This window comes from Muscardinus avellanarius, assembly GCF_963383645.1.
Source record: "Muscardinus avellanarius genome assembly, chromosome: 4".
Classification (NCBI taxonomy): Eukaryota; Metazoa; Chordata; class Mammalia; order Rodentia; family Gliridae; genus Muscardinus; species Muscardinus avellanarius.
This window is the reverse complement of record NC_137789.1, coordinates 38397097-38423628: the sequence shown is the minus strand read 5'-3', so window position 1 is coordinate 38423628 and position 26532 is coordinate 38397097. Positions and strand designations below refer to the sequence as shown.

Sequence of the window (26532 nt, the reverse complement as noted above, 5' to 3'; positions counted from 1 at the left end):
TTTGTCCCTTAATCGTGCCCAAATACGTAAGCTCTTATTTTTTTATTAATAATTCATAAGAGATGGAGGACAAATGAAACAAGTGTTTTTCTTATTCATCCCAAATTGTTTAGACTTCACTGGCGTTTAGAAATTGGGACCAATAGAAAAAATGCAATCCAGTATCATGTTGGAATTAGTTCCTGAAGAGACTAAAGCATGTCCCCACCCAGAAACTTGGGAAGTGTAAAATGAATTAAACAGCCTTTTCCTTCTTATTTAAAATCATGAAAGTGCACCCAAAGTAGAGGGTTTGTGCCAAATTCTGAAAATGGCCCTTTCTTAAAGACACACAGGGGAGACTGATTTATGTACAATTTGCTCCCACATTAATAAAAAAAAAAGGTAAATGTTAACTTAATAGTTTTGTAAATGGGAGAGGGGGAATCTATAAACTATAAATACAGTTATTTTATTTTTTGTACATTTTTAAGAAGAAAATAAATATTCATAACATAAAATAACAATGCCTGGTGTTTTCTGTGAGGTGAATGCCGGGGCTCTTTAATCAGTTGGAAAGAAGTCTCCATGTGGCCTGGGAAACCTTCAGGCTGCCCTGGTACCTCAGTACCTGTGCTCTTGAAGTTATTCTGTCTGGCCCCACCGCAGGGTTAAAGGAGAAGACATCAGGAGGCCAACAATGTGGCCATGCCAGGCTCCCAGGGGAGTCGTTCTTGACTGGTCCCTTGGGCCGCAAGTAGGTCCTGTCTTCCCACTTCTCCTGTCATCACTCCCAGGCTCACTGCCCCCCTGACTTCCCTCAGCACCTTCTGCTTCCTCATTTCATCCATGCCAACCTCTGTGTAGAGGCTAAAACTATGTGGCTTAAACTCCAGTTTCAGCATGACTCCAAGCACCATTCCTGTGTGGATCACAGTGATCCTTGGTGGTCGCCATGTTGCAGAGCCACCAGGCTCCTTCAGCCATCAGTCATGCTCTCTCAAGAGCATCTCTCCAAACAACCTATCCACGTTCTTCTCTCTCATTCTCTCCCTCCCTCCCTCCCTCCCCCCGCCCCCCGTCTCTCTCTCTTGTCTGCAGCTTTCACGTCTTGGATAAAAATTGTCTTCAAGTAGACTTCCCTGATTTCAACCCCAGTGGCATCTCCAGCAATCTCTGTGCCTGGACCAGGGGTAGAAAAGAGGAGGCTGGGGAAGTGCTTATTGATGGGATTTGGGAGCCACTGTGGGATTAAAAATGGGCTGCAAGGCTTTTTATCATGATCTGTGCCCCAGGACCTCATTAGGAGGTCTGAATCTTCTCCACCTGAGGAGGTCGTGCTGGGATGTGAGTGGTCTTCACAGCTCCCCTGAGGCAGTCTCTCTGCTTAGCCTGGGTGTATACCCCATGACCCTGGTGTGCCACCCAACCCCAGCTCCCTGGATCAGGACATTTCCTGAGTAGTGTCATGGACTAGCAACTTGACATCATGTAACCTTTGTCCCCAGGGATCCTTCATCCTTGTGCCTCTCTGAGATCTTCTAGATGGCTGTAGAGGTTAATTTTAGAGACTTGGGGATTTGAGGAAAGATGGTGGGGGCCTCCAATCAGCCAGAAATGGCAGAGGAAGGGCTTGGTGAAAAGGTACCAAAGGTGAATATCACCACCATCTCCCCAGGCAGCAAACACCCCTCATGCACCATAAGAGAAGGAACTTGATTTCTGCTGTGCCATTTGGGCACAGGTGTGAGCTACTTTGCAACTGTTTTTAAGGCTGGACAAAAGTTTCCAGGTGAGGTGTGAGCTTGGTCTCTTATGACTTTGCTATAAAACCTACATTCCCTCCCCAACCCACACATACATCTACAAGACTATAGTGCTCGGTGCTGTTTGGGGTCACAAGTGAACCCTCAAGATGAGCCCAGGGGAGTGATTAAATACTGCTATGTGAAAGATGCATAGGAGAGAGAGAGAGAGAGAGAGAGAGAGAGAGAGAGAGAGAGAGAGAGGAGAGAGAGAAGAAAGAGGAGGAGGAAGAAGGGGGAGAGAGAGAAGAGAAGAGAGAGACTGAGGCAGCCTGCCTGCCTGTCTTCATCCTGGTGGTTGAGATGAATTTGAGGTTGGCAGGCTCAAGGGCCTCATGTTTTAAAGTGCCTTCACCATTTCTTCTAGAGAATGGTTAAAAAGTCATTTTCTGGAATAGCACTGAGAAAAGAAATTATGAAGCAAGTCTCCTTAGGCCCTGGCCATTCTTAACTGTGCCTATAAGTTGGCTCTACACTGTAATCATTGTTTGCATCCCCAGGGATGTCTGGGACTGTGTATTGTGTATTAACACCCAGTCTGATAAGTTCCAAGTACCTGTCTAAGTCCTGAACATGGAGTCAGCATTTGTTTATTCAGAAGCCTGCTGAAAGTCATCGATGACATCCTTGACATGAACATCTCTTCTCCGTGCAGCAATTTTTGAACTTTAGGTGGACTTGACTGATATTCTACTTACTTGGAAAATACAGGAATCAATGCTTTTTCTTGTTTCTTCAACCACCTTTGAGGTGGTTGAAGAAAACTTCAGGTAAGTGCCGAGCACACTCCCGACAATGAAAAGAGAGGCCTGTGCGGAGGCCCTCCATTCTTCCAAGGGCAGCCCTTGTGCTCCCCTCTCTGCCCTTATGGAGAGAAAGCTGACTCCTTGCTACTGGGGCCCTGCATGCCTGAACTGGGTTGGGCCATTGGTTCAGATTTGGAAATGTTCTGGAAATTGTCAGGTTGCAGGTGTGTGGGTTCCTCATCAGGGCAGAGGTCCCTGGCCACCTTTTTACCATTGACGCCCTAAGTGACTTGGTACCAATCGTACTCAGCTCAGTGCCCACGTGCGGTCTGGCTGGTCCATGAGGCACCTGCTATAGCTCACATAGTAAGCACGGAGCCCTTGCTCCTTACTCTTGGCCTTCCGGGATGAAGGCAAGTCAAAGGCAGCCACACCTGACCTCAATGGCATGGGAGTGTGGGCTCCGTGTCTTGTTATCTCTTCCACTGAACCTCCTAGGCTGAGAGGCTGAAGGGGAAGAGGTGCATATTCATTTCCTTGGCTTCCTCAGACCCGTGAAGGAGGAAGTTGTCTCAGATTCTCCTTGTCTTGTGCTTAATGAATGGATTCCAGCTTGGAGAAGGAGAGGGGGTGGAAAAGAAAGTAAAAGCCAGGATGGAAGGAAGGAAGCCATTCACAGACCGAGGTGCTTTGGGACAGGGCTTTGGGCCCAAACCCGTTTTCCATACACCCACCCACAAGCCGAAGTTCCTGTATCTCCCCAGGGTAAAAGTGTGCCTGGGGGAGGCCAGAGTTCAAGCGTGGAGCCTAAGAACCACAATGAGCTCGGACACTGAGCATCATAGTCAAGAAAATCTCATGTTCCAGACAATCATATTAAACAATAAACATGCTTTAATGCCAGGCAAGAGCTACACAAATTCAGCTGACATAGGGGCCACTCCAAATCATATGATTTATAGAGATCATTAAATCCACTTGTGGAAAGTCCATCTGGAACACATCGCTGAGATGGGCTGACGTCTGCAGCACCCCTTCCCCACCCTAAGCGAGGTATGAACAGTCAAGCCTTCTGCAGAATCTTGCAGATCACAAACCACTTTATTCCAGTCCCTTGGGCTGGCTTAATTGAGCAGAATGGGCTCCATTTTCATAGATTTCTGGATATAGTTAAGACAATGAGCAGGCCCGTCCATGAGCGGTAGAAACCTCCAGGCATCAGCCCTTGTGGTACTGTGCAGTCCCTTGGCCAAACTTGGACGCATTGGATTAGACATGCCCAGGCCTTCCTTGGAAGGAGGAGGAGACAGCATGGAGAAGTACGATCTGGCCAGTGGCTGGCCAGCGCCAGGACCACCTCTGTGCCCTCTGGGGGCAGCAGCATTCATCAGCCACACATCTGGCCATTTCTTTCCTGAACAGCTGGAGACCTTTGTTCTTCACTCCAGTTCCGGGTTCTAAGAAACAAGATTTCCTGGTTGTCATAACCTAGGGCAGAGCCCAGGTGGGTTTCTCCCACCTTAACTGACTCCACTCAATTTCAGGGCAGAAAAAAAGTAGAATGCAACTCTCAAATACTACCGGTAGAGTGTGCTGGATCCTCTTCCCCCTCTGCGCTCCACAATTCAGGTTAACTCCCTGTTTTCTAAAAGCAGCTTTTTACAACTTGGCCTATGGAAGAATTTGGCAAGTCTTGGTTTAGAATGTGAACAGCTGACGCGCAGAGAAAGATTAAGATTACTGAGTCCAGATCTGAATATTTTACCCTACAAAGCAAGTTTCCTTTTGGTCTACCATACACATTTAGATTTTTTGGATACAGGAGGCACTGGGTGTCATTTCCTTGTGGTCAGGTTTGTCTTTCCATAGTTCCTGTTCTACAAGAAGTGGATTGGCTGCAAACAGACCTGGGGACCTCTCTGCCTTCCCTCAGGGAAGGCTCCATCCTGGAGCATGTGGAGCTCCCCAGGCCACTCAACTGCTAGTGACTGTCGTCTGCTGTGACCAGAGGTTTTCTCTCTTAGCCTTCAAGTCAAATGAGCAGCCCACACGGCAGCTCAAATTTGTGTTGTAATTTCTGGAGATAGAAATTTATGTTCAAAGAACACATGATGGCAAATACTGTGGGATTCCCCAGAGCGGGTTTTGGCCACCACAGAAGGCACCCGCATGTGCCTTCTAATGATGAATTGGACGACTGCCCCGACTCTGATCTGAAGGGCCACCGGGGGTGTGGAAAAGTGAACTTTCTAGAGCAATGTGTCTTCAGCCACTGGGAAGTCCTGAGAACTTGGCTATCACTGTCAAGTTTGCAGAATACCCAAGGGCTCAAAAAGGCACAGCCCCGTCTGCCAATCTCACACTGCCAAAGGGGCTGCCCGGTCCCGCCTCCTTCATACACCTTAACGTCCTGCCGCTTCGGCGACATGACACCTGGAACCCGCCCTGCCTCCGTTCTCCAGCCACAGTGACCCCAGGAAAGCATTCAGGATCAAAGGTGGGCCCCTGTCACGGTCACTTGTACTTTATGGAATATATAAAATATACTTGTTGATTGATACATCGGTGCAAAGACAGATCTGACTTTAGAACACGGCACAGACATTCATGAGGGTTGGCTTACTCCACAATAAGCTACTAAAAGCAGTCTTCGGTAGTAAGATTGTATTAGTGCTCACTAAACATGCATTAACAAGGCAAAAACACTTAATTTGGTTTGCAATACCCAATATTTTATATACAGCAGTCCTTCTTTTTGGAATCACAAAAGACAACAAGATGGGTCTGCCTTTGGACTATGTTACCATTTGTGTTTGATTTTCAAAGAAACTCCTATTAGCTCAACTAGTGTAAACCTGTGGGAAAATAGCTGAGCCTCTTTTTCCTCTCCTTTATTAATTTACCTCGAAATGTTCACAGCTTAAAAACTACAGCCTGCTGGGGCAGAGGGGGGGTGTGCAGGCCTCCTGGGGGAGGGCCCAGCTCCTTTAGTGGCCGCCCCAGAGGCTATCTTATTCTCTGGGAAGCCCATATCTGGTGCCGTCTGCAGCCCGAGGCCTGATGGGCAACAGACGCAGGTGGGGTTTTGTCCTCTGAACAAAGCCCCTGGAAGCTTGCAGTAGAATCGCTGGACTGGATGGGATTTCCCTTCTCTTGCCCCCCCCCCAAGTCTTAGGTTTTAGAACAGAGACATTAGAATCAAAAGAAAGAAAAAATGATTAAAACGTCATCATCAAACAACGAACACCACGAAGTCTGTCCATGCTGTCCGCAAGCACAGCGGGCTCTGGGCATTCCCACGAAGCGTCCACGAGAAAGAAGCGGGAGGCGGAGGCGGCACGGAGGTACGGCGGACCGCACGGGGGACAGCATCATCACCAATATTGTTTGGCAAAACAAAATAAGACAAAAACTTTGTTGATGTTGTTGTTGTTAAAAAGAAGAATCTGAAGGGAACAACACAAGCAGCTCTACGATGGAATGGGCGGTGCTGGGCTCAGAACTGGCCGGCGCTGCTGGGGTCGCACTGCAGGAGACGCACTATGGACGGGTCGCTCTTGGCCCCTCGGATGAACTCTTCCAGGGAGAGTTTTCCTAGGAAAAAGAGGATGGGTGAGTGGCGTCCTGCGGCTCTTGAGTTAATTCTCTGCCCTGGTGTGATGGTGGCAGGTGGCTCACCTGCCCCCTGCGCTGCAGCCTGAGAGCCCGGGGCTGCGAAGAGGGCAGTGGCTGCCCTGACTTTGTCCCCACCCTCCTGGCTCTTCACCCACCCCAGAGGGACACAGTCAGTGTCTGTGCAATGAGGGGCCCTCGCGCCTTTAAGAGAGTGAGCTGGCCTTAGAAATTAGTGATTCTGCAAGCTAGTGAGACCTTGTTCCCAAATAAAAAATAAAATAGGGCTGGGGTGTAGTTCAGAGGTAGAATGCCCCTGGGTTCTATCCCCAGCACCACACACACAAGAAAGAAGGAAGAGAGGAAGGCAGGAAGGAAGGGAGAGCGGGAGGAATGGCACAAAGGCCTCCCCTGATGTTCTGGGAGCCTTCTTGGCCCTTCAGACCACTAGGGTATATTTAGGTGTGCTGCAAGCTTCCTCCCTCCCACGTGGGCAGAGGCCCCAGGCAGAAGTCCTCCTCCTTTTGGATAAAACCTGAAGTCAGAGGCACCTTCATCCCAGGTCAGTGGAATAAAGGAGTGCGCGGCAGCAGAAGAGGAGCAGGAGGGTAAGAGACTGCATGAGGCCCACTTTGTTCAGGTGGAGGGAAGCAGGTGGCCGTAGCTCTGGGAGTCTGAAATACCCTTTTTCTCCAGTACTACTTTCCTTCCCAGGAAAGGCGTAGTATATCCTGAATTCTGTTCTCCGAAGGCCCCTCTGTCACTAATATCACGGAGGAGGGGAGGGGGCAGTTTTCCGTCATTCCTGGAGCTTCTGCATGTCCCTTCGTCTTAGCCCACCTGTTCCCCAGGAGTGAGGTGACTCCCTTGACTGGTAATTCTGGGGGAAACTGCTGGACACCTCTGCTTAGCTCTGCCCTCCTTTCCTTGGAAGAAGTTCTCCAGAGACTTATCACTGCCTGTTCCTCCAAGGACAGAACCAGCCTCTGTGCTCAGCCTGGCCTGCCGGTGTTGTTAGCCGCCCTGGGGCTCATCTAAGCTACCATTTGGCCTCAATTTTTGCTCTTTTACATTTTTATTTATTTATTTATTTTTACTTCTTCCGAATCTAGGCAGAATAGCTACATGAAGGAGAAAAGAAGGGGTTGACTGATTGGCCTGATTGATTGGTAGTACGTAAGCAGGTCCCCTCCAAGCTGTGTGTTCTGTTTTTAGTAGTGACACACCTACCCACAAGCCAGTGAAATGGGATACTTCCTCAGGCTTTGATAGACTGGAACAAGGGAAAGGAAACAGAGGTTACTTGAACACTTTGAAATCTGGCCAGGGTAGACTCTGGGAACTGCAAGTTAGCTGGGGACACAGTGTTCAACCTTGGCCTTGACTTTGTGGCCAGCAGGATGGTTTGCCATGGGCCCAGACTTTTCTCTACATCAGAGGCCAAGATTGACATTCAAAGAGTTTTTTTTTTTTTTTTTTTGGTGGTACTGGGGGTGGTACCCAGGGGCTTTTTTCTACCTCTGGGCTATACTCCCAGACCTATTTTATACTTTATTTGGAAACAGAGTCTCACTAAGTTGCTGAGAGCTTCATTAAGTAGCTGAGGCTGGCTTTGAACCCGTGTGATCCTCCTGTTTCAGCCTCCCAAGCACTGGGATTACAAGCATGCACCACCATGCCCAGCTACATTCAAAGAGTTTTTTAATCAAGAGGAATTGAATGGTTGGAGACCGCATGAGGCCTGCTTTGCTCAGGCAGAGGGAAGACAGGTGGCCTTAGCTCTGGGAACCTAAGCTAAAGTACCAAGGCTCCTGAGTGTGCTCCTGCTCCCCACCCCTATTTTCTTCCTAGGCCGGCACAGGACTTTCAGCAGTGAGCTACACTCTGGGAATGCTAACCCACTCAGGGCCCTTTGATCCCAAGGTAGCAGGGTAGCAATCCCAATGGAGGGATCCTAACTCTGACCAACAACTCATAGAGAGAATTTTATCCCAAGCTATCATAACCTTCTTTAACCCTTAGTCCTTCTCTAAACAGGAGGCTGGACCCAGAGCAGAGCACAAAGCCACTATGCTTCCTGGAGCATCAGCAAAAGTTGCGACTTAACACCAGCAAATTTGTTAGCTATCAAAATAATCCTGTGTTGGTTTAATCTTTGCAAAATAATCAAACTCTTTGTTGGGAATCAAGGCATATAAGGGGAAGTAGGATGTAAGAGGATGTCATGGCACCTTTGCAGAGGAAATAAAACAAACAGATTGGCCAGTGGCAAGCACACCCAGCTTTTAGGCAGCAGGTGACCCCGGGTGGACGTACAAATCCTTCATTGCTCCTCCACTGCAGATCCTTTATTGCTGCGCACATCCGCGACACAGCAGGACTGGGGATATACCAGTGCATTTGCAAAACACTGACAACACTGGCTGGGCGCTCTCAGCAGAATGGTGAGCTGGTAATTACACAAGAGCTACAGAGCTTATGATGGACCAGGCCCTGAGCTTAGCACTTTAAACTCACACACTGCATCTACACATTGTTGCCAGCTTTGGCAAATAAACAAAGATGCCCAGTTAACTGTGAATTTCAGATTAACAGCAAACAATTCATTAGTATAAACGTGAATGGTACTGAATGTGTATATTTATACAAAATATAATAGATATTGAATGTGTGCATATCTATGCTAAAAGGTCACTTGTTACTAGTACCAACTTAGTACTTGGTACTCCTATAATCTATTCAGAAACTCAATATCTCAACTTGTTTGTCCTTGAGCTTAAAATCTAGCCCTCTTTTTCACTTGGGTTTGCTTGGCATTACCTTGGGCGTTTTGTTTTGTTTATGTGGTGCTGGAGAATCGAACCCAGGGACATTCTACCTCTGAGGTATACCCCCAGTTCTTTTTATTTTTTTATCTGGAAATGGGGCATTGCTAAGTTGCTGAATCTGGCTCACTGCTCTGCTCCCCTGGGGTTTTGATTATGGGTGGTACCCTCAGGGTGGGAACCTTTGGATCATCTCAACCCTCTGTCCCAGCCCCAGTGCATGTGGCAGCCCACTTGTCTCGACATCTTAGAGCACATACAAGAGGCCCCAGTAAAGCCCAGTGAGCAGGCTGGGTGAAGCTTCTGGAGTTCGGGTGCAACAGCAAGCCCTCCCCACACTCTGGCACCTCGCCTGCAGGGGTCAAGCCTGCTGCGACCAAGGCCTGTCTTTGAGGACTGGTCTGTGCTAACGACAGTTTATTGGGTCCTTCCAGTTCTATTCTACAAGACCCATTCTCTTTTCTTGGGGGTAGCAGCTGGCTTAGCAAGACAGAAAGGCCTAGAAATGAGGCATTTCCCCCCAGACTGGGACCAGCTCTCTAGCAGCCTCCTGGTCCTCTTCCTTCATGCCCGGTCAGGGGACACTTGGGATGACTCCACTGTCATAAAAGGCCTTGGATCAGGTCCCTATAGCTGATATTTTGTCCTTGGTTGGCATTACCTTGCCTATACTCTGCCAGCCACCCTGACCTGAGCAAAGTGAAGCAGCCCTGGCCTCCTACCGTCTCTGTTGGTGTCCATCTGGCGGAAGATCTTTTCTGTCCTTTTCTCTGGGGTTGACTCATCTTCAGGCATTTTCATTACAGAGGAGACCATCTTGTAGATTGCCTGGGGACAGAAGAGATAGAAGGAAAGATAGAAACATGGTTTGGCACACAGTAGTTTCACTAGTAATTCTCTCAAATACTGGGATGAAGGGAAGTCCCCCATGCACAGATGAAGCTGGTCCTCTTCCTGCTGATTTATCATAGGACTTGCAGTCCCTGATAGAAGCCAGGCAGTAGAGCTTGCTCTTCTCCAGTGAGACCCTGGATGTTGTGTCTGAAACACTGACATATGAAGGTGTGCATGAATTCCTTGGAAATCCTATTAACATTGAGGGTTTGAGTGAATAGGTTGGGAAAAAGAGTATAGGCTGAGGTCCTGGGATTCTAACAAGCCCCCATGTGCTGCTGCTACTGCAGTGCTCAGGGCCCCATCTCAGGAGCACGACTGTAGATGACATTCCTCAGGCCACAGATGTAAGTGGGGACCACTGTGGTCTCCGCCTGGGCCTCTGGAGGATGATAGACCCCCGACAGTGTGTAAGTGTGCGCCCTCCCTTCTCCGAGGCCAACACCCCATCTATCCCAATCCAACCCTATGCTCTTCCTCTCTGGACTATGTGGCCCTGGTCTCCCAGGCCTTCTCAGCAAGCTCCGAGGGAACTCAGATCTTATGGTTTTGATTTGGAACATCCCCCAAAACCACATGTGTCCTCATATATAGGGCAATGTAGCAGTGATCACAGGCGAACTGACTGTATCATTGAGTCTGTGACCTCATCATTGATGGAATAATAATCTGAAAGGATCTACTATGTGGTAATCTGTAGGAAAGCAGGGTGTGGCTGGAGAAAGTAGGTCACTGGAGTCATGGCCTTGGCTTATATCCCTGCCCCTGGCTCCTCCACCCTTCCCTCCGGCTATGATGTTTCTGCTGGGGCTCTGGCCAATGATGAACTGAGACTTCTGAACTTGAGAGCCAAAAATCAACTTTCTTCCCTCTAACTTGTTCTTGTCATGTATTTTGATCACAGCAAAGAAAAACTAACACACATAAGATGGGGGGGAAAAACAGCCATCAGGGTTTTGGACCCAAATAATGATATAATCTTGAGTATAAGATAGACTGTGCACATCTCTGAAATATGATGAGCAAAAATAATTCTACTGAAAGACATTCGTAAGCAGTACCACAGCCACCTCTGCCACCACCGGCCCTCTCCACCATACTCAGGAAGGGCGCCAAAGGTCCCAGTGATCAGAGGTAGTTTTTATTTAGGAAAAGTAATATATTGATTTTCTCCCCAGATCATGACTTTGCTATTCAGATTCACTTTGGGCACCTTAGTTCTAGAGAAAAGTAGATTTTGTCAGGGGATGGAGAGAAAATTCCAGAAAGTTCTAGAGTTCTGGGTACAGCAGGGAAGCTGAAGAGAACAGCTGAGGAAAAGAAAATTCCAAATGGAAAATGTGGGAGCAAAGGGACACTAATGGTTAAATTTATCTGCTCTGATCCTATATTCTTGTTTAGGATCAACCCTATCTGAAGTCCCTGAAATATTCTGGCAAATGAGCAGATATTCTCATCTCAGTGAATAAAATCAAAGTGAAAAATGGACTCACCCAGTGTACTAACCTAGGGCTGATCCTATCCCTGGCTAGATCTCCAGGACAAATTTCAGAGTCTATGTTTTCTTGTTTTTTTTTTTTTTTTTTTTTTGTGTGTGTGTGTGTGTGTGTGTGTGTGTGTGTGTGTGTGTGTGTGTGATGAGAAATCAAACCCATAGGCATTCAACTACTGAGACACATCCCCAGACCTTTTAATTTTATTTTTGACAGAGTCTCTCTATGTTGCCCAGTCTGGCCTTGAGCTTGCGATCCTCCTGCCGCAGCCTCCCATGTAGCCGGGATGTGCCACCATGTCCAGCTCTGTTGTGTCTTAAACCCACTCAAAGCCCTTGCTTAACACGAGAACTACCTCCGTACTGATGGATCTAGGAGGAAGGTCTAGCTCAGGGGCATAGCCTAGTTTGAGGTGATGGGTGTCATTGGATAAACTCAGCCACTGTCAGCTTTCCCAAGAAATATTCACTGAAGTGTGTTCTGGGAGCAAAAGTCAAGCCACGGTCCTCCTAGACCCCTGCCTGCTGTCCCCTCGAGTCTAGATCTATGCTATCATTTGTGCTAGGGCTAAGGTGCCATGTGCTAAGCTGCTGAGGACACCTGATTTCTTGAGGGAGCTGGAAAAGGCCACAGAGGTGGAGTTCTTTTGGCAACCGGGGTAGCAGAGGCCCTGAGATCTAAAAGGCTGGGCGAATACTTCATAAGAGGGTAGAGAGCGGGTGTGCTTCCACAACATCTGGTCTTGAGATCTGGCCACCTCCCCTTGGCCTTCTTTGCTAAATGGAAAGCTTTTCTATAACTCCTGACTTGGGCAAAACGGAATCAGTGGCACACAAACAGGTTTGAAACTTCCATCCTGTATGTATTTTGTGAGCCCATGAGCCCAGGAATCTCAGAACAACAGAACAGTATCTACCTGAGTAGTCACAACGCCACATAGCATAGCCTCTATAGGGAGAGAAGTGACCCATCACAAGAGACATAAAGTGCTGAGGAAGGAGCATTTATGGACAGAGGATGAGTTTATTTGGGAAGTCTTAAGGAAGCTGTGTGATTACTGACCCTCCTGTAATTACTGGTACGTCTGTGATGCCTTCCCTGAGTCTGTTCTGCCTCCAGAAGATCAACTCACTGCTCTTCCCAGGAACCACCTGCCTTGTGTCTGTGACCGACCTATGGGAATATTTCCCAGCTCAGATACCCCACAAAGGCTCTTATCCAGCGTCACCAACCTGTTTGGCACACACTTTGTTTTCCAGGATCAGTGGTAAGTCTGTTTCAGTGGGCATACTCAGTCTAGTAATGACTTACTAACTGGCCCAAAAGTCCCCACCCAAGCCTTCCAGGTCCCCTGATAATAAGTAAAACCCACTTGTCTGGGATCATCCTTGGAACTCTCAGCCACCATGGATAAGGTTCAAGAAATCCCTGTACTTGGGATTCTGATGTACAGCCAACTAATGATAGTCTAGAGGTTGTTCCCTTCATATTCTTGGTTGCAAGATGAATTGAAGACCTCTTAAACACATGAGCGTGTGTAGGGCCAGGGAGTTCTCACACTCAGCAGAGTTGGTCAGCAGTTCAGTCTCTTGCTCTTAGGCTTAAAGAGTGGAACTGGCACAGAGAAATGAGAACAGGGTCATATTAAAAAAAAAAAAAGAGGTTTCCCTCCTTCTCCACAGGAACAAAGGAGCTGAGCATCCTGTGGTAAGCATAACATTTGCAATGGGGCTTATGGACCCACAATGATGTCCACACTGGGGCCAAAGAGGTAGTGAGGTCTCCATGCAGAGGCTCACATTACAGTCGGCCTTTTCATGGGATGCAGATTAGACTTTTTTCTTCTTTATGTGCATCAATCAGGAATGAGTGGACTATTCACAAACCGGGTCTGTGATGGGGTGTACCTAAGCAGTGAGTGAAGAGCCTGGGTGATGAGTGCCAGGGGTGATGGGTGGGCAATTCCCCACAAAACCACACATGGGAATTGTGTCCCCAGCCCGCCCTTCTCACAGCACTGACAACCAACAGCTGATTGTCCTCAAACTTCAAACTCCAGGACTCCACAGCAGAGAGAAAAAAAGACAACCCTAGACAGCAACCTGAAGCAAATTCCGCCTGTTGTGAGTTCATTTTCCTCCCAAATTTAATGGGATTAAACCGTGAAGAAACAGGCTACTTCCCTACTTTATTTTTAGCAAAGTCAGTGAGAGGCCTAGCAGAGCCATCCTGTTTTTAATTAAACTTTGTGGAGTCCTATTCTTGTCTCTGGGTAAATATGGAGCTTTGGGACACCCAGGAGCCCAGTGCTGGCTCTGGTCCAGCAGGCTCCAGACAGCTCCCAACTGTGGCCAGGGCTCCACCACTGCCACCTTCCTTGTGGCGTGTGTGTGTGTGTGTGTGTGTGTGTGTGTGTGTGTGTGTGTGTACATTTTGTCTCTTTCCCCCTAAAGAAATAACCCTTGGAAGATTGGAAAAAAGAACTCACATCTGAACTGACCTAAGTTGTGGGATTATCTGAGGCCAGGCACAATTCCAAGAGTTAACGTTTCACATTTTCTCTGAAGAAAACCAGACTGATTCTTTTCATCAGGAAATTTAGTGTCTTCCAACAGGGAACCAGATATTCAAGACTCTCTGAGAATAAACCCAGGGCGAAAGAAGTTGAGCAGTTCTGGGTTATAGATGAAGAACAGCCCCCTGCTTAGAAGGACTTACATAGCAGGAATAAAGGGTGAAATAAACTATGAAAATCTTTTTGCCAATTTAAAAAATAGGATCATGAATCTAGAATGGCCTAAATACTTTCTCATGTAAACGAGAAGAAATTGTGTCAGTAACATTCATAGTATGGGGTTCTCATCTTTCAACCAAAAAAGTTCTATTCTCACATTAGATTTTATGTAAGATTTTACTTAAAAAATTTCTGGGGGGGTGATATAATCCTTAAAGATAATTAGTCAAAGATTTGTATGCTGGCTCACTTCCAGCACAATAGCTTACTACTTAAAAGAACCCATGCCCTTCTATAACTTGAGAAGTTTCAGGAAGTTAAATGTGTCAACACAGGAAGAGTTTTCTTCTACTGGAAGGCATCCAATGGTGAAATCATGAAAGTGCTCCACAGAAATAAGCCCATGGCAGTTAAAGGTATGCAGGTACAGGCTCATTGCTGACAATACGCTGAAGAAAGCTTCCCCAAAGCTCTTTCCAAGATGCTTTAAGACCAGAGAAAGCCCATCACTAAAACAGCATGAGAAATACCACTTACTTTACCCATCTCAGAGCATTTATGGTACATACAAACATACTAAAATCTAAGAATTCCTGCAGTAAAGATACCACTTGAGTTCTAGTTAACCATGGCCTCCCAAACTGGTTTGATGAGGTCCCTTTTGTTACAAAGCATTCACAAACAGCTGATGAAACTAGTACCCAAGAAAGTTTTTAGTGGAGACAGTCTTACGTTGGCCTGTTCTTCAGTTGGGTTCTGTTCTCTGCCCCCCCCCTTTTTTTAACAGAATAGATAACCTGGAATGCTTCTCCATTTTCTTTCCCAGTGGTGTCTAATCTATTTAAGACCGGGGTACTGTCTAATTCAACTGTGTGTGTTTTGTAGTCCAATTCTTCAGTGAACAAATATTTACAGTTTTTATGATAAGCAAAAGGGATGGTACTAAATTAGTTAGATTTAGGAAGAGAAGGCACAGTCCTGCCTCAGGGAGCTCACAGTACAGGCAGCAGAAGGACAGGTAAAAAGATCAATACATTAAAATGAGAGCTGCTAAAATGAGTGAGTGCTGTTTCTGATCAAGATGGAGATGAAGGGATTGAGTTTACATCCTGACCTGTAGGAACAACACCAACATCCAAGAGACAACGTATGTAAAACAACAGCTTTCAGGATCATGGAAATCAGGCAAGAAAGGATAGTGGTCCTTGAGAAACCAGAAACAAAAGAGGTAAGCCCTGTGATGATGGCCCCAGCTTAAACGCCTTGAGAAAGTGTCCAAGCGGTGGCACCAGAAGAGTAACCCACATGGTGCTTGGTGGACTCACTAACCTGAAGGACAGAGGTGGGAGTCCAGAGAGGCCAGAGTGGCTAGATCTCACAAAACAGAGTGTAAAAGAAGAGAAATCTGTGCAGAGACAACTCTAAAGAAGGACAGCAAGTCCCATGCGTCCAGCTGAGTCACACATGCATTAGAAAAAGCTACCCAAGACTGGGGGACAGAACCAAGTGAGAAGAGTAGAAGGAGGAGTGCTTGGCCTCCATACAAGGTCAGGAAGAGCGCCTGTCTTATCAGTCACAGAAAGCCTGTGATTGGTGGGGCATTTGCCACTCAGGAAGATCTTACCTCAGTAATGGGGAATAATAAGTCATAAATGAGCACTGCTCTGTTGCGACCTGATGGATTTTAAAAGCAAGATCTGGGACATTCAAACTGTTTTCAACTGACTTATTTGTATCTAGAACAAAATTTAAGAATATTCATAGGACTATAAAATCCAGCAGTTAACATAGTAATATTCACAATCCCTGGCATCCAATAAAAAAGTTACCAGGCATGCAAAAAAAAAAAAAATGATGACAATACGTAGCTAGGTACAGTGGTACATGCCTGTAATCCCAGTACATGGAAGGCTGAGACTGTTGAATTACAGGTTCAAAGCCAGCTTCAGAAACTTAGCAAGATCCTTAGCAACGTAGCAGGACCTGGTTTAAAATTAAAAAGAAAAAAGCGAGGGAGCTGGGGGTGTAGCTTAGAGGTAGAATGCCTCTGGGCTCAATCCCCAGTACATGCAAACACATGCAAAACAAACACATGCAAAAATAAAGGTCTTTGGGAAAAGAAGTGCAAATACTACTCATGATATATGTCTAAAATGCACACAGAGAAATCTCTCTTTTCCTTGTTTTGACCCTCTGGGTTTGAGATGATTAGGCACAAAATGGTGGCCTGAGTTAATCACAGATGGTGTTCTTGAAATTGGGTGGAATTAATCTGGGTCTTTTGGGGGATCCATGGAGGGTAAATGTCCTTTGCCACCATGTGATCCTGTTGCTCTACAGATATGTGTGCCTAGCTTATCATATGGATAAATCAGGTCAAAAAAGAAGGAGAAGGAGGAGAAGGAGGAGGAGGAGGAAGATGAGGAGAAGAAGAAGAAAAAGCTGGGCATGGTGGTGCATGCTTGCATTCCCAGTACTTGGGAGACTGAGACGGGGAGGATGGTAAGTTCTAAGCCAGCCTCCGTTGTGAGGCTCTTACCAACTTAGTGAGACCCTGTTTCCAAATAGAAATAAAATAGGTCTGGGAGTATTGCCCAGAGGTAGGATGTCCCTGGTACTGCATGGACGTGTGCAGGCGCACAAGCACAAACTACTAAAAGAAACAAAACTAAAATCTGCAATGGGCTAACTGTGTGTTCTCAACCTTCCACCTCAAGTTTCGTAGATTTAAAAGGTGACTAGGGTGTTCTAAATTTCACCCTGCATCCACGAGAGGTGCCAATTAACACTGAATCACAACCAGGAGGGAACAAGCCTGATTCTAAGACAAGTATCTGAACACGTATTTTAAAAGCACTCACTGACATCTAAGTAGTGAATATGCTAATTCCAAATTACTTCCACCTAGTGTTAAGTAAGCTCCCTCAGGACAGCTGTGAGCAACAGTACATCTGCCTGTGGATTCCTTTTGGAAAAGCTTTAACATTAATTTGAGAACAGATCAGGATGTCTCTAAAAAATCTCAGTGCACAACTGGGACTGGCTGGGTCATTAGGGCTTGGGGAATTCCTGGTGCTGATCACACTGTCTCTTGGAAAGTGATTTTTCTTTGTCTGAGTCCTGTAAGACATCAGAGAACACACTAAATGTTAGCTTATTCTCAGATGGGCAGTCTTTGGTAGAAAAGATAGCAGGGAAAGAAGGCGAGAAGTCCCCAAGTCAGGAGCACCTATTCTGTAGTCTCTACCAGTGGAAGCATTAGTTGGGTCACTTCCTTTTTCTTTGTGACCTTACATTTAACAACTAGGTAAATTTGTCTTAAAACCTAATGGAAGATTCTACCCATCATAGTACTCTGTCCATGGAGTTGGAAATGTTCACTTGTTCTATTTAGCAAGGATGAAGAGGGGCACATACCAAGAAGTGGAGTAGCTTTAGAAGCTGAAAAAACAAGGAAAATGATTTTCCCCACATGCCTCCAGAAGAAACAGAATCCCAAAGGCAAATTAGCTTTTGTCTTGTGAAGCTGATTTCATAACTGTGCCTTAATAGGACTAAGATAATATAAGTTGGGTTGTCTTAAGCCACCAGGTTGGTGGCACTTTGTTATAGCAGCTATAGGAAACTAATACCATGCATTTCAGTACTACATGGAATTCACAGTAATTTCATAAATATTAGATAATTTTCTACCCAAATTAGGAAATATAAAAGAATTCCATCTTTTTACCACAATTAATATTCTGTGGATACCAAAATTAAACCACAGGAAATGACATCTGGGAAAAACATCTAGAAAATATACAAATTGGAGTTCTACACTCCAATCATTGTCAAGTCTATCTCTAAACTCATTTTCACCCCAATCTGCGTCTTGGCCAGTTACTAGTATTTGTAGGTGAACAACTGAGAATCATTAATACTTTTTATTAAGTTGCTTGAATTCTTGGGTCTTGGAGAGACAGGAATTCTGCTGAAATTTTATCCATCAACACTCATTATCAAGCTGCAAGAGTTATGCTAACAAATAGAATCATAACTTGTTTATGGCCCTCCACCTCACACTTTTTAATGGATATTTACCAAGGAACAAAACAGAAACTTCACAGTGACTTCTTTGACACAAATGAATGTAAATGGTGCAGAGCAGCTAGAACAAAGAGAATCCCCACAAAGGCACAAAGCTTCCTGTGACAGTGCCCAGGCCTACACAGCGTGGGCTTTCAAAGAGGGAAGGGGGAAAAAAAAAAAAAAAAGAATGGGACGCTTCCTTAAGATCCTACAGTAAATTCCAATTCACCCAGAATAATTGAAAACAGGGAGATTAGCATAAGAATGTGACAGAATACATGAATTGTCAGTTTGCAAAAAGTAGCAGAACAAAATAACACAGCTCTTAATATGAAAATGGCTCAAAATTTAATTTAATCTCTTTGATGATTTGGAAGTTGCTTCTGGGTGCTGCAAGATTTCCTGTGGTCATGAATATTAATCATCAGGGTGTGATGCTATAGAAAACAGCTTAGGGAATTTGAGCCTTTCATTGGCAGGCTTCTTAGGAACCATGAATACATAGGCTTTTCCTAAGGAACCTGGGTGCTTATAGTCAAGACCTAGAAATGTGTTACAGGCCCCGGAATGTATGCTGAAGTCTACAGTGAGGAGCAGCCTCTCTCGGGCTGTGGGCATCTCCATTTTGAAGATCGCCTTTAGCCTCTGTACTGAGCCATGGTGGAGTGAGTCGCCAGGGGCTGGGCAAGTGTCTGCTGGCACTTCTACATGTTCTCTGTAATTCCCCAATTGATCTTGCAGATTGGATCCCAGTGTCTATTTTCCTTTATCCATACTATTTATTCCCAACACCAGGTACTTCATAGATGCAAAATGAATGATTTGGTACAAAATGATTTCCAGAAGCCCGCGTGGTCTGAGGGCTCCGCCCTTCTTGGTATCTCCCTCTTCAATGGCCAAAAAACCAGTTGCTCAGGACAACTGAGCAAAAATGTTGAACAGGAGATCACACGCTGTCCTTTTTTATACACTTATCCTCAGGAGAGGGAAGCGGTCCTTTGTTTTTGCTTAAGATCCACATATCTGAGGATTAACACAACTTTTCCAGATAGTTATTTCTTTGAATGAAGGAGAGGCCTCTATTGGCCCAACCAGATAGGAGAAGCAGTTTCTTGGAGAATCCAGATTGGGGGTCATTCGGGATGCCTGTTCTTGCATGTCTCCAACATGTGTGTAGCTGTCTCCCTTTACCTACCCATGGGGTTCAACCCACCAGCCTGAGGGGTCTCAGGCCTCAGCTTCAAGCCTCTATCCCAGGTCAGTGTTGCAGGTCTCTTTTGGGCTCAGTCCCAAGTTTCCATCACCAGGTTCCCCAAGGTTCTTTGTAAGCAAGTTTCACTCTACCCACACCCTCATCCTCAGGGGCAGCAGCACCTGCTATCCTCCCAGGGACTGCAGCTCTACCTCAACAGGACATCCACTCGATGTCCCAGGAGGAGTATGTCCTCTACACGGAGCCCCCCAGGAAGCCAAATGTCCATTCTCTTGACTTGCTGTCATTCCAGATGTTCCCTACCATGCCCCACTCACCTGCCACCAGCGACTGCCCATCCACCTTGTCCTTCTTAGCATCTGCAGCTGTGGCCCTCCCAGGCCTCCCCAGAGTCCTGTGTCTGTCTCCTTGTGTTGTCTTTAGGTCTCTACCTACTGCTGAGCAAACACTGCCATACCCATGGCTCTTTCCCGTGATCCCCACTTCCCCAAAGTTTGTGAGATTCCATAAGGAGAATATACCCAGCATAGGACTCCTCTTGTTCTGTTCAGGGAACTTACTCTGGGTGAATTATCTAGGGAAATCAAATAGAGTATCTCTTATTTAATGATGGAGGGTGCTGGGTGTGGTGGCGAAGGCTTGTAATCCCAGCATTCGGGAGGCTGAGACCAGAGGGTCACGGTTTTCAGACAGCCTCAGCTACTTAGTGAGGCCCTTTGCAACTCAGTGAGACCCTGTTTCAAATATAAAAAGACTAAAAAATATAGGGCTGGCCAGGCGTGGTGGCACACACTTGGAATCCCCGTGCTTGGGAGGCAGAGACAGGATCGCGCAGGTTCGAAGCCAGCCTCTCTGGCTTAAGAGACCCTGTTTCCAAATAAAAACAGAAAAAATAGGTGTCTGTCTGGGAGCGTAGCCCAGAGGTAGAAGGGTTTCCAGGAACCCCAGTACCATATATATGGCTGAGGGTATATCTCAGACGTACAATGCCCCTGGGTTCCATTCTTGGTACTGCAAAAAATAAAAGACTAAAAAAATAGGGCTGGGGGTGTAGTTTAGAGGGACAATGCCCCTGGGTTCTATCCCCAGTACCACAAAAAATAAAAAAATAAAAAATGATGGAGGCTTAGATTCTATAGTGTTTATCTCTGATAGGATGGAACTTTTAGTCTAGATCCTGCTTTTACTCAAACGCCTAAAAAAATCTGTAAATTAGTGACAATACAATGAACTTTTCTCTATGGCTGGCACTGAACCAGACACTTAATGTGGAGAGTTACATCTAATCTTAAAATAACCTCATGACATGGGTCGACACAAGTAGTTCCATTTTACCAATGAGGACACTGCTTATGGGAACTAACTTGGGCAAAATCACAGAAGTAGTGTAGAAAGGATGCAGGATATGGACCTAGCGCAGAGCTTGGTCATTAACACCGGTCCAGAAGATGAGGGGAACCCAAAGCCTCCAGGTCCAGGCAGACCGTGGCAATGGAGTGGCTATGATAAGCACGCCGGTTGCCTCACCCATGCCCATCTGCTGTGTAGGACTCGCTCCAGCCATCAGGTGACTTGTAATTGGCAAGACTGTGGGCCCAGTGTTGCACGAGCTCTTGAGTTTTCAAGAGATACCAACTAATGTGGTTATTATACATAATCTTTCTATATTGTGATGTGGGTTCAAACACTGAATAAACCAGCTGGGCGTGGTGGCACACACTTGTAATTCCCGCACTTAGGAGGCTGAGACAGGAGGATCACATTGGTTCAAAGCCAGCCTCAGCTACTTAGTGAGACCCTGTTTCCAAATTAAAAAAAAAAAAAAATATATATATATATATATATATATATATATATATATATATATATATATATATGAATGAAGGTCTGGGAGTATAGCCCGGAGGTAGATAGCCTCTGGGCTCCACCCCTAGTACCACAAACACTGAATAAACCAAATAAAATGCCCCGGTGACCCACCAGCTTGCAACCTCTGCCCTACACGCTCGTGTGCACCTTGCAATTCTTACTTGCTCCACACGCTTTTCTCCTTTCGAAGGGCTACGTACCTGCACAATCTCCAGCATCTCTGCCTTGCTGATGTAGCCATTTCCGTCCAGGTCATACATGCTGAAAGCCCACTTCAGCTTCTGCTCCAGCTTCCCCCTCGACGTTACGCTCAGGGCTATGATGAATTCTCTAAAGTCTATTGTCCCGTCTCCATTCGCATCGAAGGTGCGGAAGACATGCTCTGCAAATTTGGAAGCATCCCCATAAGGGAAAAAGTTCCCATATATTTTCTTAAACTCCTCCATTGACAAGTGTCCACTTGGGCAGTCTCTCAAGAAGCCTTTGTACCACTCCTGGATCTCATGCTCTGTGAAGTCTGTGCTTTCCAGCAAGTCCTGCATGACCTCGGGGCGAAGCTTGCTGTTCTGTTTCCCCATCCTGGCGTCAAGAATTCAGCTGCAGATAGAAAAGAAAACACAAATGATTTTCAGAGCTGTTCTTCAAAGGCACATTTTCTCATCTGTGATTGTTCCTTGGGAAAAAGAAAGAAACAAACTCTAGGTTTGTTATCTAGGTTTTGCAAGATTGCAGTCAGCCAAAGTGATGGAAAGATAGTCCAGCCAAAGAGGCAGAGCAAATACCACAGGCCAGAAAACTGGCATTCCTTTTATTCAGAGCCAACCTGAAGGCAAAAGACAGACGGTAAATAGAAAAGGAAGGAAAGAAGAATGAAGGAAGGAAGCCTAGCGTGGTAACACATGCCTGTAATCCCAGTACTTGGGAGGCTGAGACAGGAGGATTGCAGGTTCAAGGACAGCCTCAGCAAACAGTGAGGCTTTCATCAACCTAGAGAGACCCTATTTCAAAATAAAAATAAAATAGGGCTGGGGACGTAACTCAGAGGTAGAATTCCCCTGGGTTTAATCCCTAGTGCCACGAAGAAGAAGAAGAAGAAGAAGAAGAAGAAGAAGAAGAAGAAGAAGAAGGAGGAGGAGGAGGAGGAGGAGGAGGAGGAGGAGGAGGAGGAGGAGGAGGAGGAGGAGGAGGAGATGAGAAGGAGGAAGAAAAAGGAAGAAAAGGAGGAGGAGGAAAGAGAGAAAGGAAGGGAGGAAGGAAGGAAGGGAGGAAGGAAGAAAAGAAGGAAGAAGGAAGGAGGATACATTGGTTTCTTAGCTCTGGTTTGTCAATTTCAGAGGTTGAACCTGGCTTTAGGACAGGGAGAATTGAAGAAGAGGAAAATAGGGACTCAAAGAAGAAATTGATCACGTTTCATTGCTAGAATATTTTCAATAAAAGTGTGGCTTGTGTACCTTCTGAAATTATAACTCACACATGAGGAAGTAAAATGGAAACACACCTATCTAACAGCACAGAATGTAAGTTACCAGGCCCATTCAGGCATTTAAATCTCCAGAGCCTCGGCAGGGGCTGCTTTGTCTCTCCAGGATCCACTACCTGGGGCATCTGGAGCACTAAGGGAGGAAAGGACAGAAAAATGACTGGTAGACAGAAAGTAGTCATAACGCAAAAATATGGAATAGTGTTCTTAGAAGGGAGGCTTGGACCAGGAGGAGCATCTGACCTTCAGAACACTGCTTGTCAGTCTCAGGGTCTCTGGCACTGAACTGTCTGGTGCTCTCACTAAAAACAAAGAGTACAAACAAGCTGAGTGTAGTGGTGTTTGATCGTCATCCCAGTACATGGCTGGCTGAGATAGGAGAATCACAGGTTCAAGACTTAGCAAGACTCAGCAACCTAGAGAGACCCTGTTTCAAAACAAAAAAATAAAAGGGACTTGGAGGTGTAATGTGTAGTGGGGAGGTAAAATGCCTCTGAGTGTTCAATCTTCCATACCGAGAGAGAGAGGGAGAGAGAGAGAGAGAGAGAGAGAGAGAGAGAGAGAGAGAGAGAGAATACAGACAATAATAAATGCTGATGATACACTGTTGATGCTATTGTAAATTAGTAAACTATGGAGATTAGTACTGAGGTTCCTCAAAAGACTAGGAACAGAACTACCCTATAACCCAGCTATACCACTTCTCAAAAGAATCAAAATCAGAACACTGTAGTTACACATGCATACCCATGTTTACAGCAGCACGATTCACAATAGCCAAATTGCGGACCCAACCCAGGTACCCATCAACTGATGAACAGATAAAGAAAATGCAGTACAGACACAATGCAGTTTTACTCAGGCATAAATAACCCAGTTATGTCATTTGCAGAAAGATGGATGAAACTAGAAGATACTCTGCTAAATGAGAACAGTCAGTCTCAGAAAGTTAAGGGTCGTATGTTTTCTCTCATGCATGGAAGGTAGAGAGAAAATAAGAAACAGAAGGAACTTCAGATAAATGAGGGAGAGTGAGCAGTAGAATAGTGGAGGGGATTGCGGAGGGAGTGGGGAGCGGAGAAAGGAGAGAGGAATAAAAAAACAATCTCACTAATATGGATGGGGACAGATGGGGGAGTGGGTGGGATCTGGAAAGAAACACCGAGTGCTGTGTGCATATAGTTTTCTATTGCTTCGAACCTCACTATGATGTGTAATTACAACGCACCAATAGAAGTATAAAAAGGAAAGAAATTCCTCCAGGACAGTGCTTGCACCTCATCCTGCTGAAGCCTCTTTTGTAACATCCACAGATCAGGAAACAGGGAGGAATTCATATAAATTGCCAAGTTGATTGACTCTGGGGTGTTTTATTTGTAACTGACAGATAATAACTGTACATACTTGTGGGGTACAAGATGCTGTTTCCATACAGGTATTTATTGTATAATGATCAAATCAAGATAATTTGCAAATACATTACCTCAAACATTTTTCCTGATGAGATCATTCAAATCCTTTCTTCTAGCTTTTTTGAAATATACATGATTATTTTTAACTGTAGTCACCCTACTGTGCATTGGAATGTCTGAACTTATTTCTCCCATCTAACTGTAGCTCTCATGGTCTCTCTGATATATGGAATCTAAAAATGTTGATTTTATACCTAAGTTTTGTACTGGAGCTGGAACCTGCAGTAAGATATCTATTTTGGCGGTTCCCCCTATATGAAACCAAGCAAACCCTGCTTTATACAAGACCGAAATAAACAGCTCCAAATGGAGCACACATAGAATTTATAAACTGAACATCCCAATAACTTTTTATTTCCTTTTGTGTCACTTTCTCCCCCTGGGGGTAAACAAAAAAGAATAAAGAATAACCAAAGTTAGGAAGGCTGGTTTACAGTAGAATTTAAAAAACTGTCATTTAGTTGCTAAGTTGTCGTTTTGCCTGAGGCCAGAACTCAGAAGCATGAGATAATGAATAATACACCAATGGACAGAGCTCTAGAACATTAATGGAATTTACAAGTAATTTCAGGTTTTCCTTTTGAGAGTTGTGTGGTGTGTTTGGTGTGGAGTTCACACATTATATGCAAATCACCCCGTGCCCAGCCTTTGTGGAGGGAATTGCCATTTTGATATTTAAATCTACTCCTTTAAAGAATAACTTGTCTTCTTGAATATATAAAGTACTATTTTTTTCAAAACCAAACTTAAGTTCCTTTGCAAACATTTCAAAAGTGCTTCTCATTCATTAGCTGTCTTTGCTCTAGAAGCAAATTGCCCCAACGTCTTGGCGAAGTCTCCCACCGAGACTGATCTGTGTGCAGTGATTTTTCAGTAAACAGTAATTAAACCACATTTACAAAATCATTAGCACAGAAAGGCCATAACACAAACAAGGCAGAAGAGCACAGAAGAAGTTATTTGGGAAACGGGTGTTTGCAATTTAGTCCAGAAGTTGTTTCAGCAGATAACTACAAATACTTGACTAAGTAGGATGACTGCACTTGAGAGGACCATCTGGACGTGGCCCGACAGCGCGATGGACATCCCGAGGGACATATGACAGAGTTTGCTTTCCTGGGTGGGGAGGAAGAAGACGAAAGAATGCCTGACAATACCTTTTGCTTCTGGAAGACAGGAATTTCTGCCTGTTTGAGTTGAATGGGGAAAGTTGAGAATAAGAGCAGGGTCAGGCTACATTAATTAGCAGTCAAGAAAAAAATAGTATGAGGCAAAAGTTGCACCTCAGGTCAAATCAGTCATGTACTTTTTATTACTCCATCCAGTCATTAAAACACTTATTTTGTGCAAGGAAAACATAACAGGGAAAGCTCAGGATGTGGATTTGAAATGCCTATGTTCAAAGCCTGGTTTGTTGTTTACTTAGCTGTGGGGTAGGTCACTTGAGTTTTTGGCACACCTCAGCTTTCTCACCTGTAAAATGAATCCAGTACTGTGAATTCATATGCTATTGATCCAATGACAGAAATAAATGCAATAATCCCATACACAAAGCTGCAGCATTGAGTTAAGGCCAAGCTCTATAATAAATGAAAACATCTAACCCTTGACAGTCACTGTGATTTGGATATGGCTTGTCCCCTAGATGATCGTGTTCTAGAAGCCTGGTCCCAGTGATGTGTGGTGGTGCTGAGGTAGATAGGAATGTGAAGAGGTGAAGCCTGCCTTCTCAAACCCTTCTTCACCACCCGGCATCTCCACTGTCACCACCTCCATCCAAGCTACCATCAACTTCTCCCTGGTCCTCTACCACACCCTCCACACTGGGTCTCGCTTCCCAGGCTCGTCCTCCACCTCCCCACCCATACCCCCAACTATCCTCCACTCAGCCTCCAGAGTGAGTGACCTTTTAAAACCATGTCAGACTGTGTCATTCCTCTGCGTGGTTCTACAAGGGCTTCCCCACACACTTAGAGTAAGTCAGAGCTCCCTCTGTTGACAAGGCTGTGTGTGGCCCGGGGCCACCTCTGATTTCTCCCTCCAAACTTTCTCTCCCTGTGACCTGCCTCTTCCATGTTTCATCCCACACCTTATAAGAACATTTGCTTCAGTCCTGTGTTTCCCTAAGTACAGGCACAGCTATTCCATCAAACACCAGCATACTGTTAGTCGGTAGTTTAGAATATTATTGAATTTCCCATCTTATTTGGGGCTAAATCCAGCCTTCCAGTGTTAAAAAAAATTTGTGGGGTTAATATTGAGCAGAGATGAAAAAGATAAATTTATAGAAGACACGAAATAACCATCAAAGAACCATAGCTAGGAATCTAAAATATGAA

General features: G+C 45.4%; 1 protein-coding gene across 1 annotated transcript; it reads right to left on the bottom strand.

Annotated features, from left to right (window-relative positions):
* Positions 1-6026: 6026 nt before the first annotated feature.
* Positions 6027-21819, bottom strand: NCALD (neurocalcin delta; the record flags this gene model as incomplete). Its single annotated transcript, XM_080694926.1, has 3 exons — positions 6027-6124; positions 9690-9795; positions 21442-21819. 3 exons carry the CDS (start codon positions 21817-21819, stop codon positions 6027-6029), a joined length of 582 nt encoding a protein of 193 aa, XP_080551052.1.
* Between the last annotated feature and the right edge of the window lie 4713 nt (positions 21820-26532).